Source organism: Hylobates moloch, unplaced genomic scaffold (assembly GCF_009828535.3).
Source record: "Hylobates moloch isolate HMO894 unplaced genomic scaffold, HMol_V3 SCAFFOLD_17, whole genome shotgun sequence".
Taxonomy (NCBI): Eukaryota; Metazoa; Chordata; class Mammalia; order Primates; family Hylobatidae; genus Hylobates; species Hylobates moloch.
In genome coordinates this window covers 43,611,768-43,628,115 of record NW_026652292.1, presented here as the reverse complement: position 1 = coordinate 43,628,115, position 16,348 = coordinate 43,611,768, and the positions used below count along the sequence as shown (strand labels likewise).

Genomic DNA, 16,348 nt, shown 5'->3' with positions numbered 1-16,348 from the left:
TTTTTTCACATTTCATGTAAATAAAGGCAGCATTTTGCATTGGGAAAAAAATGGGTTATGAGCCCTCACAGAGGGACCAATTAGACTGGAAATTTTTGGTGCCTGTTCCTGGTTGTACCAGGAAGTCAACTCAGGTCAGGACTACATCAGCAGAGTGGAATAATGAAGGTCATTCTCCATTCTAGATAATTCACCTAAGAAGAAACATTTTGCCAGAATGATTTCTGGGAAAAACCAATTTGAAAGGATATCGTGTACTTAGGAAGATCTGTAAGAGGGTTACGGTAAGCTAAGAGAAAACATAAAACTGAAGACAGGGTCTCTCCATGAAGATTTAAGCTTCTTTTTTTAACTTTTATTTTAAGTTCAGGGGTACATGTGCAGGTATATTACATAGATAAACTTGTGTCATGGGGGGTTGTCATACAGATTATTTCATCACCCAAGTATTAAGCCTAGTACCCATTAGTTATTTTTCCTGATTCTCTCCCTCCTCCCACCCTCCACCCTCTGACAGACCCCAGTGTGTGTTGTTTCCCTCTATGTGTCCGTGTGTTCTTATCATTTAGGTCCCACTTATAAGTGAAAACATGTGGTATTTGGTTTTCTATTCAGGTCTTAACTAACTGTAAACCGAACCTAAACATAGTAACTATTCTACTTCTCATAAGAGAAAATCAGGAAACAAAATATGCATTTTTTTAATGAGTGATTTATAACATTTGTAAAAAGTCTTCACAGACATAGTGAAGGCACAGTTAAGCCAGTATCTTGCTAAGTTATACAAAAATATGTATGTATTTTGTGCAATGCCATGTAAATTATCAGAGTTAAGTAAAAGCTAGCTATTCTTGTCAAGAGAAATATGAGGTTTGGGAGTTTATTTTCTATATAATTGTATATATTCTAGACTAAACGCTTTTTAATGCACCCCGATTCTCTTGGTGATGTATTTTGCCAAGCTTCAAGCTTTCACATTACATAGATAGATAGATAGATAGATAGATAGATAGATAGATAGATATAGATATAGATAGATGATAGATAGATAGATAGATAGATGATAGATAGATAGATAGATAGATAGATAGATAGATAGATAGATAGATAAATGTCTTTATCTTATTCCTAAATGCACATTCATACTTGGTTTTAAGATGTTTAAATCATAAGGCTCATAACCTGTTGCAATTCATTCATTCAAGAAACTATTTACTGTGACAATGCTTTAACACAGTGAGGGGTCAATATCTTTTTGTAAATCAATTATTCACATTCCACAGAATTAAGTGAGATTTAACATTGCAGCTGTAGCAGCATCTGTCAGGCATTTTTTATAAATTTTGAAAGAACTACACCTTGCCCCATAAAATCATCCATCCTAGAATTATGAATGAATAATAACAATAATTAAAATGTATATAGTGTCTTCAAGTTTGTTAAACACTTTTCTATACATAGTGTGGTGGTTCCACAGTCTGATTCAAAATCCTGGCTTACTATTTTATATTTCTGTGGCCTTTGGCAAGTTATTGAACTCCTCTGTTTATCAGTTTCCTTATCTGTAAAATGGAAATAATAATAACTGTGTAATAGGTTTATTATAAGGATAAAACAATGTTTACACAATGTCCAGCACATAGTGTGTGATACAGAAGTTTTTGCTATTATTATTATCTCATTTGTGACTCACAAAAACTCTGTGAACTAGACAGGGGAGAGATTTGTATCTATGTTACATAGGTAAGAAAATTGAGGCAGAGACAGTAAGCTTTCATTCTGCTTTTTTCTTCTGGATTCTATAATGTATCCATTTATAAAGGGAATAATTATTCATTTATATAGGAACAAAATTCAAAGTTGAATTACTTAGTTTTGCTTACTTGTACAATAAAACAATGATGGGAGTTATAATTTTTTTTTAAATAGTAAGCATTTTAAAATATTAGTCATTTAAAAATACGTATTGAGTCGCTATTATACAAAGGCACTTAGTGCTATAGAATTTTTTAAAAAAAAGAATTTGGAATTAGACCACATTTCACATATTTAGCCAAAATTTAACACATATAGAAATTATTTGTTTTTCATGCCAACAGTGGTAAAAATAAATTCTATAATGATGAGAGTATAAAAAATTACTTACTGGAGCAACATGTTCAATAAGGAAAGGATTTATTGTAAAATCCACTACCTCACTAGTGGTTGTTTTAAATTTCACCACTCATGAAGGTGATGAGATCTCAGTCGACTTTCAGCCCTACATAGTTTATTGGGAATCTCATTTAGTAATAGTTAAGATTTGAGTACGGGAGTAATGAATTCTAGAACTAACAGGGCAGGTTTGCATACCAAAGCCTGGATTATACCAGCGGGGTATTGCGGTCCTTAACGTATTGGTAAAAGGCTCATTTAAATAACGCTCTCTAATTCAGAATCCTCTAAACTTAAAATCTATCATAAGTCAGAATCAAGTTGGGCAATTGTTTATCTTTTTACTCTCTGACTCTGCAAAGGAAGATTTTATGGAGAATAAGATTGTAAGGAAAGGCATGTTCTATATACTCAAAAGGAAACATTTAAAATGAACTTCTAGTCTCCTAAAATACACATAAAACACGTCATTTCTTTCTTTTAATAAATATGCCTTTTATCTTCTAATAAATATACCTTCTAGGTATATTTAGTATATAAATATATACCTAGGTATATATATTTACTAAAACCAGGTTCATTGATTTGAAAGATAAAAGGTATATTTATCTTTTATATTTATTATTAATTACTAAAAGATAAAAGATATATTTATTATATACCTTTTGGGGAGACAAACATTCTGTCCATAAGACTGATCTATAATTTTCATTTTCATATTGTCTTTGCTTTAAATATCTAGTTTCTACTTGATTCAAAACTACCTATCGGCATTTTCTATTTTCTCTAAAATATTTTGCATTTGATGGTGATTAAGTGTTCCTTAAAAGTGTGATAAAACTTGTCTATTAAACTATCTGGGATTTTAAAATAAATTTTTAAAAGTAAGAATGATTTTTATATAGTTTTAAAACTACTGATTATGATGGCAGCAGTGGCCCGTCTGGAGATGCTGCGAAGATGCCAGCTGCAGTGGGGGAGGCATGGCCAGGGCTGCATGCTGCATTGGCCGAAGTCGGTGGCAGCGGGGAACAGGTGGGAGCCCCACCCCCTTCTGAGTTGGCAGGGCAGGAGCCCTGCACTCCTGGGTGTGGAAGGATGTTTAGTTCATATTATTAAACATGGTTTCTTTCTGGGTAGGGGAATTTGGAATGATTTTTTCCTTCTTGCTTTATGCTTCCAGTTTTCTATATTGTTTAAATTAAATAGTAGATATATAATTCCCATAAGTAATAAAATTATTATTTTTAAAAGAGCTTTTAAAATAAACTTAAAAACATGACCAGCTTCTCTGTCATAAGTCTGGCTTATTTTTGGTGAGGGATGTGGGAGTCAGTACGAAAGGGAAATTGTAGTACATGAGTCAAAGCAAAGAGGAAAAGGGAGCAAGTAGAGTCTTCCTAACCTCTCTGGCTAGTATTTTCTGAGTTCTTATCATGTGCCAGACTGTAAGACTAGCCCCATTGACAAGTCTTGCAGTGGCTTCTTCTATAAAAGCAGCAGCAACCTCAACAAAGAAGGAAATCCTGCCATATGATACGGTATGCATGAAACTTGAGGACATTATGCTAAGTAAAATAAGCCAGTCACAAAAGGGCAAATACTGCATGATTCCACTTATCTAAAGTATCAAACATAGTCAAACTCATAGAAGCAGAAACTGGAATGATAGTTGCCAGAGGTTGGGCAGAAGGAGAAATGAGGAGTTGCTAACCAATGGGTACAGAGTTTCAGGCATGCAAGATGAATGGGCACATTAACAAGTGTAATGTATATTCAAAACTTTGTTAAGAAGTTAGATTTCATGTTTTCTTTTTAACAATAAAGCAATTAGACAGAGGACAAGATGGCCGACTAGACACATCCAAGTGGAACAGCTCCCCTGGAGGGACTGAGATGACTGGCATGCTTTTTTGTTGTTGTTTTTTTAAAAATTGTCTCATTTATTATCTTTCTTTTTTTTCATATATACTTTAAGTGCTAGGGTACATGTGCACAACGTGCAGGTTTGTTACATATGTATACATGTGCCATGTTGGTGTGCTGCACCCACTGATTCTTCATTTACATTAGTTATATCTCCTAATGCTGTCCCTCCCCCCTCCTCCCACCCCACGACATGCCCCAGTGTGTGATGTTCCCCATCCTGTGTTCAAGTGTTCTCATTGTTCAGTTCCCACCTATGAGTGAGAACATGCGGTGGTTGGTTTTCTGTCCTTGTGATAGTTTGCTGAGAATAATGGTTTCCAGCTTCATCCATGTCCCTACAAAGGACATTAACTCATCCTTTTTTATAGCTGCATAGTGTTCCATGGTGTAGATGTGTCACATTTTCTTAATGACTGGCATGCTTTAAACAGATCTTCAGAGGGAAGGTGCTGAGAGTGGATGGAGGGAAGACACAGAAGCTCACCTGAAGAGGGAGAAAGTTGGCACCTGTAGGGCCAACTCTACTGGGAGGTTGATGGCATTTGATGCATCTCCATGCATTTTCTGCTTCACTGCTTCTCATGATTGGCTGTGATATGACTGTTTGGCCAGTACCCAAACTCTAGAATAAGCTAGAGAAACTCTAGGAAAAAACTTTATATTTAAGGTTTCCATTTCTATGGATTTGGGGTTTTGTCTTTTGTTTTTTGGGGTTTTTTTGAGTCTAGGTTTCACTCTGTTGCCCAGGCTGGAGTGCAATGGTGAGATCTCAGCTCACTTCAACTTCAACCTCCCAGGCTCAAGTGCTTCTCCCACCTCAGCCTCCCGAGTAGGTGGGACTACAGGCACTCCTCACCATGCCCGGCTATTTGTATTTTTTGTAGAGATGGTTTTGCCATGTTGCCCAGGCTGGTCTCAAACTCCTGAATTCAAGTAATCCACCCACCTCAGCCTCCCAAAGTGCTAGGATTTTGGGGAGTTTTTTGAGTCAAGGTCTCACTCTGTTGCCCAGACTGGAGTGCAATGGTGAGATCTCGGCTCACTTGAACTTCAACCTCCCAGGCTCAAGCTGCTGCGTGTGGCATGAGCCACCACACCCAACCAGGTCTCCATTTCTTTCCCACAGCAACCTCCCATATTATTCATTTAAAAATTTTTTCGTTAACTTTAAAGGACATATTATATGGTAACATAGTTACTGTGGCTTAACAGCCATCAGGACATCATAAATCAGTCTCCTGCAATGTACATTCTAGAGGATTATATTGAATGAACATCTATAAACATATAGCCACAACAAAACAAACTCTCTGAGCTTGAGTACTTAAAAAACAATGGAGGAATTTGGAGGCAATTCCAATGAGAAAATTATAAAATTTTATATCTCCCACTTCCTGAGGTGATAACATTCCCATTAATACCTGCAGCAGCAATGTTGGCCTTCCCATACTCTACAGACAAAATTGAAAACTAAAGGCTCTGTTCAATTGATTCAAGATAATTATTAAATTTTAAAATGAAGCAGTTTGATTTGTTTAAAAATAGAAGCTCTAGGATAGACCTTTAAATTAAAATATATTTTTGTCCTTGTAAAGAAAACTTTACGAAAAAAATGTTGTATTTATTATAGAATTAAAATGGTATGAATTAGCACTATTATATTTTAGAAAAATAGAATTGAAATCGATCATGTTTGCTTTCTGAACCTGTCTTATAGAATTTCTCACTTTATTTCTCAAGTTGTAAGAATATGTTCATGTTGCAAGGAAGTTAGTAGATAACTGGCTGCTTGGGGACAGGACTTCTGTCTTACCCATCTATATAGTCCATAGAGCCAAAACCCGCAGTATGACATCCAATAAATAGCTGCTGATTAACAAATGGTGCTTCACAGAATATTAACCTAGATTCTCCAAAATTTGAGACGTCTCATACAATTTAGAAAAGTACACAGGTATAAGAATGGGTTTACACACCTTAATATGATTATAAACAAGTACTATACCATAAGTCTTATTAATTCAAACACCAGCCAGGCACGGTGGATCACGTCTGTAATCCCAGCACTTTGAGAGGCGAAGCGGGCAGATCAAGACATCAGGAGCTCAAGACCAGCCTAGCCAATATGGTGAAACCCCATCTCTACTAAAAATACAAAAATTAGCTAAGCGTGGTGGTACACACCTGCAATCCCAGCTACTCGGGAGGCTGAGGCAGAAGAATCGCTTGAACTCAGGAGGTGGAGGTTGCAGCGTGCCAAGGTTGCGCCACTGCACTCCAGCCTGGGCGACAGAGCAAGACCCCGTCTCGAAAAAAAAAAAAAAAATTCAAACACCACATGTGAATATGAGATTAATGATCCGGAGCAGCAAAATAGAAGAATAAAATGTGTTAACACGGAAACACAAGAAGTGGATTGCATCAGATTGAACAGATGTAAAGCTTTTGGTTTGGAAAACTCATTACTCTACTCATTTCAGCTACAAGTGAAAAGGCATATTTTCCAAAGGCACAAGTAACAGCAAACAGATTCCCACTGATGGGTTTTTTGCTCTCAACACAAAATTATACAAATACCGAAAACCTGAGACAGTCAGCAAATTGAATAATTCAACATATTGAATAATTCAATATGTAATCAAAAGATTACATACAGTGCCAATTTTCTTTCAGAACCGGAGAAAAAAGTAAATTACACAGTTTGGGTTTTTTTGTTTTTTTGATTTTTGTTTTGACTTTCATCGAGCCTTTGACTTTTAAAAGATCATTTTGACCAGTATTGTTTTTGCAATGCTGTTAACATGCTACTGTTTTGTTTGTTTTCCTTTTTTTCTCTCTGTGAATCAAAGGTATTATTAGGTTGTTCTTCCTGAAGAGGAAATTGCGATAATGAAGCTGGAGAGAAAAAATTTGAGCCACAAGCCCTTTTGATGTGACTGTTTAACTCTGACTCTCACTTGCTGTATGTATTAATATGACATAAACATATAAGCTTTGGGGGCATTTGTCACCTGGGGGATATTGCAGGATTCATTTAGGAGAGAGGGTCAGGAGTCTTGCCAAGACATCTTTGAAAAGGGAAATCTAGGACTGTACCCAAAGGAAAGTGAAACAGTCACTGTTCCATTGCTGCTTTCAGAAGCCTAGTTCCGCAGATGACTGAGTTTGCTCTTTCTGGGAGGAACCCAATACATCCTAGGGAAATAATCATCTAAAGATGGAATGAGGAGGAAGGGAAGGAAATCAGGGAAAAGAGTAAAAGAGAGTCCAGTCTTACATTGGAGCTACTTTTCTCTCTCTAGAATTGTGCAAGTCTTTACTAGAATGCTAACAACCAAACAAGCATGCAACAACTACTTAAATGTTGCACTCATTCTTGCTTAGATGTTGCTGTTAGCCAGAAGCCCATGTCTGAATCTCATAATTGTTCTTTAAGCATAAAGGATGTGATTTAATATACAGAGGAGAGAAACCAACTGGACTTGAACAATGGGGTCTAACACTAGTGTCCACCAGAGCACATGGGAATGGCGTCTAGGGCTCATGACTACAGTGACTTTTGGAATATCACTAAGAACTTGAGAAGCAGCTTAGGCAGACTTCAGACCCTCCAAGGTACCAAGAAAATATTTTTTTCCTCTACAGCAGGTGCCCATAATCAGAATCCAAAGAACCAACAGCCCCTACATAAAATTTAGGCTGTCTATGAACTTGTATGGGGAAAAAATAACATCTCCATTTCCAATAACACCCAACTGAAATTTAGTACAATTAAATTGCCAATGTAGGTAACAACTATAGAAAAAATTAGAAATCATAGATATTTCCATCAATATAGAGTTGTTACAAACATTTCAAGATATTATTTATGCTCGTCCCTATTATAAAATTATGGTTATAGGTCGGGCACAGAGGCTCACGCCTGTATTCCCAGCACTTTGGGAGGCTGAGGCAGGCGGATCACTCAAGGTCAGGAGTTTGAGACCAGCCTGGCCAACATGCCTTAACGGGTAAGAGATTTACCAGATTTCAGATATCTAATTAGACTCCCTTTCTCAAACTCTCCTCTTAGATAGTTGCCTGATGAGTGGTAATCCAGGTAAAACTCCAAGGCTCACTCCTGTGATCCCAGCACTTTAGGAGGCTGAGGTCAGGAGACCAAGACCATCCTGGCCAACATGGTGAAACCCTGTCTCTAGTAAAAATACAAAAATTACCCAGGCATGGTGGCGTGCGCCTGTAGTCCCAGCTACTCAGGAGGCTGAGGCAGGAGAATCACATGAACCTGGAAGGCAGAGGTTGCAGTGAGCCGAGATCATGCCACTGCACTCCAGCCTGGGCAACAGAGCAAGACTCCATCTCAAAAAAAAAAAAAAAAATCAAAAATGGTTAGAAGAAATCGCCGGGCGCGGTGGCTCACGCTTGTAATCCCAGCACTTTGGGAGGCCGAGGCGGGCGGATCACGAGGTCAGGAGATCGAGACCATGGTGAAACCCCCTCTCTACTAAAAATACAAAAAATTAGCCAGATCCCACTACCGGAGAGGCTGAGGCAGGAAGGCTGAACCGGAGGCGGATGACCAAATCTCCACTGCACTCACCTGGTAAAAAGAAGAAATAAAGAAGGACATTATATATTAATAAAAGGTTCAATATAGCAAGAAGATATAACAATTGTAAATATTTACACACCTAATGACAGACCACCAAAATATCTGAAGCAAAAAATTGATAGAACTGAAAGAAGGCCAGGCGTGGTGGCTCATGACTATAATCTCAGCACTTTGGGAGGCCAAGGTGGGCGGATCACTTGAGGTCAGGAGTTCAAGACCAGCCTGGTCAATGTGGCAAAACCCCGTCTCTACTAAAAATACAAAAATTAGCCAGGCATGGTGGTGTGTGCTTGTAATCCCAGCTACTCAGGAGACTGAGTCAGAAGAATCACCTGAACCCAGGAGGCGAAGGTTGCAGTGAACTGAGATCGTGCCACTGCACTCCAGCCTGGGTGACAGAGCAAGACTCCAACTCAAGAAAAAAAAAAAAAAGAAAGAAAGAAAAAAAGAAAAGAAATAGACAGATCTACAATAATAGTTGGAGACTTGAATACCCCACTCTCAATAATGGATAGAACAACTAGACTGAAGACAAGTAAGGAAACAGAGAAATAACACAATTCCACTTCTAGGTATAAACCCAAGAGAACCGGAAACGTTTCCACACAAAAACTTGCACATGAATATTCACAGAAGCATTATTGATAATAGTTTTAAAAAATGTATATGCAACCTTAATTTCCAACAATGGATGACTGGATAAAGAAAATGTGATAGAGCCACATGATGGAATATTATTCAGCACTAAAAAGAAATGAAGTACTGACACATGCTATATCACGGATGTATTCTGAAAACATCATGCAAAATAAAAGACGGCAGATACAAAGGACCACATATTGTCTGATGCTTTTTATATAAAAGTTTCAGAATAAGAAAATCCATAGAGATTGAAACTAGATTAGTTTGGGCCAGGAGCTGAGGGAAAGGGGAAACAGGGGACAGGGAATATGACTTTTTTTCTGCAATGATGAGAATATTCTAAAATTAGATAGTGGTGATGGTCTGAAATAGAAGATTCAGGATCAGGTTATCAAAGATATGATAAGAGAACAGAACACTTTAAGCTTTCAGCACATCAATTTACTCTCTTGTCACTTTAACTCCTCATCAAAGTTACTAGGTTATTTTATTGTGTTCCATATTATCTTTTACCCAAAAGGTCTTGGTTGGCAAAAGTTTTCCCTTTCCTTAAAGTTAAATATATATTTAAATAGTTATAAAATACATAAGGAAAAAATGGTGAAAATAAAAACCCAGATACAGAATACAACCTAGAAAAAGTCCTTGCTGAAACATAGTATGAACATGAACTATGGGCCTTTTCCTTTTTCACATTATAATTTGTTTTCAAAATGTAACTAATGTTAACTCCAAAAGTACCAGATATCACATAAAGCTTATTTCACTTTCACAAAACCTAACTGTGCTACATAGTGTAATATGGGGGTATTCTGGTTAAAGCTTTATGAAATGCAGGATTCTATGTCTTGGCATGACATTAAGAACCCTCAAGAAAAATGTCTTAGGGAAAGACTATTTCTTGGTACTTTTCTTACCCAGGATATTTGGGTAGAATAGAATGAATGTCTGGCCATTGTATTTTTGGACTGAAGTATATTTAAATAGCTTTTACATATGCCAGGAATTGAAAATAACATCTTAATTTGAGCATAATAAAAGAGGAGGATAAAAATAAACTCTCTGCTAGGTGTTAATACAGATCTAAGACATTAAATGATACTTTAAGTAAAATTGGTGAAATAAACATCAAGTCATAGAAGTGTGATCAGGCACTTCTAGCAAAAGTGATAAATCATATATTAAAATTTAAAATGACTATAGTTCATTTATTTATTCATTCAGCTAATATTTTATTACACATTGACTATACAGCAATAAAAACAACAACAAAATAATCTACTCTTTCTTCTCTCCCAGAACTTAAAATTTGTTTAGTAATGCTACGGCAAAGAAAACAATAAGATTAAATGATGATGAAAAACTTGAAAGAGCACTAATCTTGGAGTCCTAAGATCTGAATCAAAATTTCATGTCTACTAATTACTAGGCAAGTGATACTGGATACATCAACTAATTTCTCTAAGCCTCAAATTCACACCGTGAAAAATGGGGTATGCTATTACCTGTCTGGTGTATTTCATCAGTTAATTATAAGGATCACAGAGAAAATATTCAAACATTCCCTAAAAACTCTAAAAGTTCTATAATCACAGGTTTGCATTATTACTGAAATGTATGGAAAGCTACCCAATTTCTTGCAATAAATAATTTTAGTTGATATTAACAGTATACTGAGAGTCTATGTGGCCAGACAGGAAAGACTAATGTTGTCAAGTACATTAACAACATAAAATGACACATATGCTAGGGTTTTGGCCTTTCTCCGTTTAGCCATTCTAATTTGACCTGGGTTTCCTCTACATGTCAATTTATGCTCATATTCACAAGCAACGTTCCAGTCATAGGAACAGCAAATGAGTCAGACAGACTTCGATCAAACTTCCAATCTGAGCAACAACTGCCACATGTTTCTTTACTCTTCAGGATATGTGTTTGTCAATCCTGTTTGAATCTTAACAAATAGTGGAACTTTCAAAATAAAGACAAATGCACTTAGTAGAAGAAAATAACAATTACTGTAATTGCAACCACATTAACTTGACTGAGTTTTTGTTTAAATTACTTCTGTACTTCTGATGAAAAACACTGTTCTTAAGAATAATGAAGTGCTTAAGACATGACTGAAAAATAAAACCTTACAATTAAACCCATGAGGAAAATAAATTTAACTTGGCATAATTCTGGTTTGCAAAAATACTGTCAGATAATGAACCCAAATCCATATGAATCACTGGTAAACACTATGCACAAGAAACAGTTAATACCTATAGGTGCTCTGTGAAACAGTGGAATCCAAACTGTCTGTCTCTTTTGGGTTGGAGAAATAGAATAATCCTGCTTTTCCTCAAACACTGGCAAACATATACTATGATAGCTAAAAGTCAACTTAATCCTTCCTTTCCTGGCTCAAAATAAAAATAAATACACCATCTCAGACTTAAGATATGATATCCCTTTGTGGGTTTTCATGAAAGAGAGAGAAACACACAAGAAAATGATCATGGTTGGATGGGCTTTGTGTAATTTTCAATCACATAACCTTGTTTTAGAAAGTAGAAATGAAGAGCCAAGACAACTATGGAGAAAATTCTGGCAGTGGCTGTACTGTCCTCTGATTATTTTTTATTAGCGTTGGTTGTATCACACCTAAAGCTTCTTGGCATTTTCCATACAAATCCACTCCCACCGAGTATTCCAGAAAGGCAGTAACTTTATCAAAAAGTAGAGTCACATTCCAGAGCATAATCATCTGTCACCTCTCACCATCTCATCACGCCCCATGTCCACACTTTCTGTCTTTTCTCTCTCCCAGCTCTTCTGGAATAACTAACAAATCCTTCCCTTTGCCCTCATGCAGAAGAGTTTGGCACATGCCATTTTTCTCAAGGTGTGATTTTTTTTTTTTGTCATTCACCAACATGTAAAATAAATTTTACAGCCAATAATAGAAGGTGAAAAGGGAAGCAAGATAAAAAAAGGACACATGAATGTCTCAAAAGTAAATAGGGGGCTGGGTGCAGTGGCTCACGCCTGTAATCCCAGCACTTTGGGAGGCCGAGGTGGGTGGATCATGAGGTTAGGAGTTCAAGATCAGCCTGACTAACATGGTGAAACCCTGTCTCTACTAAAAATACAAAAATTAGCCAGGCGTGGTGGCGCATGCCTGTAATCCCAGCTACTCAGGAGGCTGAGGCAGGAGAATCGCTTGAACCCAGGAGGCAGAGGTTGCAGTGAGCTGAGATTGTGCTACTGCATTCCAGCCTAGGAGACAGAGAGACTCCATCTCAAAAAAAAAAAAAAAAAAAGTAAATAGGGGGATAGCTCCCATTAAATCACTCAGCATCCTGTTATTGAATTGGTTCTCCTGCAAGGGACCAACAACAAAGTCAGTGACTTAACTTACTTATTAACTCAAAATAAGTAACTTAAAACTTCAAAAACTTCAAAGCTGAAGCGCAAACTTTCACAGATGAACCACTACAAAATCAATGCCACTATGCTGGGGCAAGCAGCATAAATTTTCAGACCTCAGAAATATTGAATGGCATTGATACGTTTTCATTTCTTACTAGGTCCTACCTGAACATCTGGGCTGATGGCATTTCATGTTTAAGAATACGGCACTCAGCAGGGCGCGGTGGCTCACACCTGTAATCCTGGCACTTTGGGAGGCCGAGGAGGGCGGATCACTTGAGGTCAGGAGTTCGAGACCAGCCTGGCCAATATGGTGAAACCCCATCTCTACCAAAACTACAAAAAAAAAAAAGAAAATTAGCTGGGCGTGGTGGCGGGCGCCTGTAATCCCAGCTACTCAAGAGGCTGAGGCAGGAGAATTGCTTAAACCTGGGAGGCGGAGGTTGCAGTGAGGTCAGATCGCACCACTGCACTTCAGCCTGGGTGACAAGAGCAAAACTCCACCTGAAAAAAAAAACAAACAAACAACAAACAACAAACAACAACAACAACAAACAGAATAGGGCACTCAGCTAGGCTTACCGGGTAACTGAGTGGAGATTTTCCTGTGTGACCGGCAAGTGATTGTGAACTAAAAGCATTGGTTGCCGAACTTAAAAACCTACCTGTGGGACATTAAAAGCCTCTAGCGTGTATCACCTTTGGACTTACTTGTATTCCTGTGACTTTGGTCCCCTGGGAGAGAAGCATCCATAGTCCAGGCTGGAACGTGCTGGTCAGGATGTGCAGTAGACACCACAGTGCTCTGGTTATAAATTGTATTTGTAAGAAAAACATCGGACCTTTGTATTTCACCATCAGTGACCAAAGGTTCACTCCCATTTGATTTAAAATAGACCTTTTGTAATGTTCCTAAAAGACAAAAACAAAAACAAAAAACAAAACCTATTTTGGAAACATTACTAGAAGTATTTATTTTAAAAAACATTAAGAAAACTCTAGAGCTACTTTCCCTATGTCATTCTAACCAGGTAAGCACAAAGACGAAGATGAAACCCGTAATAGTGACCTCCTTCTTGGGGTCAACAACCACAAAACCAAGCGTTTCTCTTCTACCACAAATCACACAGCCCTGTGATGAAACATGGCTTTCTCAAGGGCTTATGGTTTAGAAACTGAGTCTCCTATCAAGGTTTCCTGGTGCTTCAAAAATGTAGGGCAATTCTACCTCACCGGAGACTCACCACACAATAAAATGTGGTGAATCTTACGGCATTCTCCTCCACTTCCTTAGTTTCTGAATCTCACCGGTCACTGTATGCTACTCAGGACGCAGGACATGTGCTCTACCTCTCTCTGTATCTGTCATCAAAGGACACAATGGTGCTTGCCATCAGCTTTATATTTCCCACATTTTGCACTAATTTTCAGTAAACTATGCAATCACAGGCAAATAAAAAATAAGAGGGCTCATACATTTATCAAAACTCGTATCATAGGAACCAAAAAAAAAAACCTCTAAAGCACAAACTAAAAGAAGAAACTAAATTATCGTCATCTTTGACCAGAAAATAAAAATGTAATTATATGAAATAAGAAATACTCATTTTAAAAATTTATTTCCATAGGTTATTGGGGAACAGGTGGTGTTTGGTAACATGAGTAAGTTCCTTGGTGGTGATTTGTGAGATTTTGGTGCACCCATGCACCATGCGAAGTTTGGCACATGCCATGAGCAGTATACACTGCACCCAACTTGTAGACTTTTATCCCTAACCCTCTTTCCACACTTTACCCCCGAGTCCCCAAAGTTCATTGTGTCATTCTTATGCCTTTGCATCCTCATAGCTTAGCTTCCACTTACAAGTGAGAACATACGACGTTTGGTTTTCCATACTCATTAAACTAAGATTATCAACTGGCCACTTTCTCGAGGTATCCATTCATTGACAAAACAAAGAACCAAACCTAAGATTATTGAAAACCACCTTGCTTTGTCTTTAGGAAGAAGCATTTGAAAACTTTGAAAGAGATCATGTATTTTTAACTCAGTGAAAACAGACAGCAGATTGTGTTTCCAGAATATCGCACTGTACTTGAGCATGCCACGAAAATAAATGAATGTGATATTGACCCATCGATAGAAATAGCCAAGGGAGATTTTCTTTTCTAAAAGCATTTACAGTGAATGCTCTAATTGGCTCTCACTTTTCTAAATAGTCCCAAGGACCATTGAAAATAAAAGAAATATAAATAAAATGTTTAATACCAGTCTATGGAAAAAATTTCTCTACATATGCTTGACACTTGGAAAACATTAACTACAAATAAAAATAGAAAAGCGGCTGTTTCTAGCTAACTGAGATCAACAGTTTCCTCTGCCAAAAGATTGTAAATAAAACATTGAAGCATAAAAGCTAAATCATGACCATGTAATGCAGGTAACATGCTCTCTAAACCGTCTGTGTGATCATGAGTAAAAGTCAAATGCAGTAGGTAAAATGAAGGAATTCATTTAATTGTTATGGATCTTCAAGATGATTTAGAATTTATCCTAATCAAAATAAATGTGATAGGCTTAATTACTATAGGAAATGTATTTCACCCATACAGAATAATTAGTAATTAATCAATTACTAATCAATTATAGTTTTCCTTACATCCATTTGTTAATTGCTCTCTTCCTTGCTTATTTTTGGCATAAAGAGATTTTTTCCATAAGGTGGTATTTATGCTAATGTGGTTGTAATGAATATATAGGCCCATTAAGTTGATTTACTTATCTTGCTGAACCTATGAGTAGGCATCCAGTTCTGTCAACATACTTTTAACAAATGCCAATTGTTCACGGTTGTACCCTGGAGTAATTCCCTTAAAATGAGTTCCTTGTCATATAAAATATTTGAACACTTCTTCCTAACTTTTTGGTAATAATTAGCCTTATTAATAATCTTTCCTTTGTCATTTTAATCTTCCCTTTATCATTTTAACCAAACAGTGTTTAAAGTGTTCATAACATCTGGCTGGGCGCAGAGACTCATGCCTGTAATCCCAGCACTTTGGGAGGCCGAAGCGGGTGGACCACCTGAGGTCAGGAGTTCTAGACCACCCTGACCCACGTGAAACCCCGTTTCTACTAAAAATACAAAAAAAAAAGTAGCTGGGCATGGTGGTGGGCACCTGTAATCTCAGCTACTAGGGAGGCTGTGGCAGGAGAACTGCTTGAACCCGGCAGGCGGAGGTTGCAGTGAGCCGAGATCGCACCATTGCACTCCAGCCTGGGCAACAAGAGTGAAATTCTGTCTCAAAAATAAATAAATAAAAAAAATAAAGTATTCATAACATCTGTTTATCCTAAGAAGTCCTCTGAAACATTGACATTTTTAAGAAAACACTGACTTGGATAAAAACTTTCTTTTAAAAAGGCAGCTTCATTGCTCTTAAGCTTTATGTATTGAAAGCAATTTGGCAGAATAAAGAGAAAGATAATATTTGAGAGGTACTGTAGTTAATGCTTTTAAAGTATATTTTGGGGGAAGAGAAAGAGAATAAACTTAAAGGACACGTCTTTAAAAGCCTGAACTCACTGGACAA

General features: G+C 37.2%; 1 protein-coding gene across 4 annotated transcripts in view; it reads right to left on the bottom strand.

Moving 5' to 3' along the window:
• The window catches only part of CORIN (corin, serine peptidase), a 250,529-nt gene that overhangs the window by 185,108 nt on the left and 49,073 nt on the right, over positions 1 to 16,348 (bottom strand). For 2 of the 4 annotated variants that reach the window (XM_032135377.2, XM_058430030.1), the window contains one exon: positions 13,466 to 13,666. The exons of the other annotated variants lie outside the window; for them this stretch is intronic. In XM_032135377.2, the coding sequence (XP_031991268.1) occupies positions 13,466 to 13,666 (201 nt within the window). The remainder of the gene's footprint in view (positions 1 to 13,465; positions 13,667 to 16,348) is intronic. 4 annotated transcript variants of the gene reach the window in all.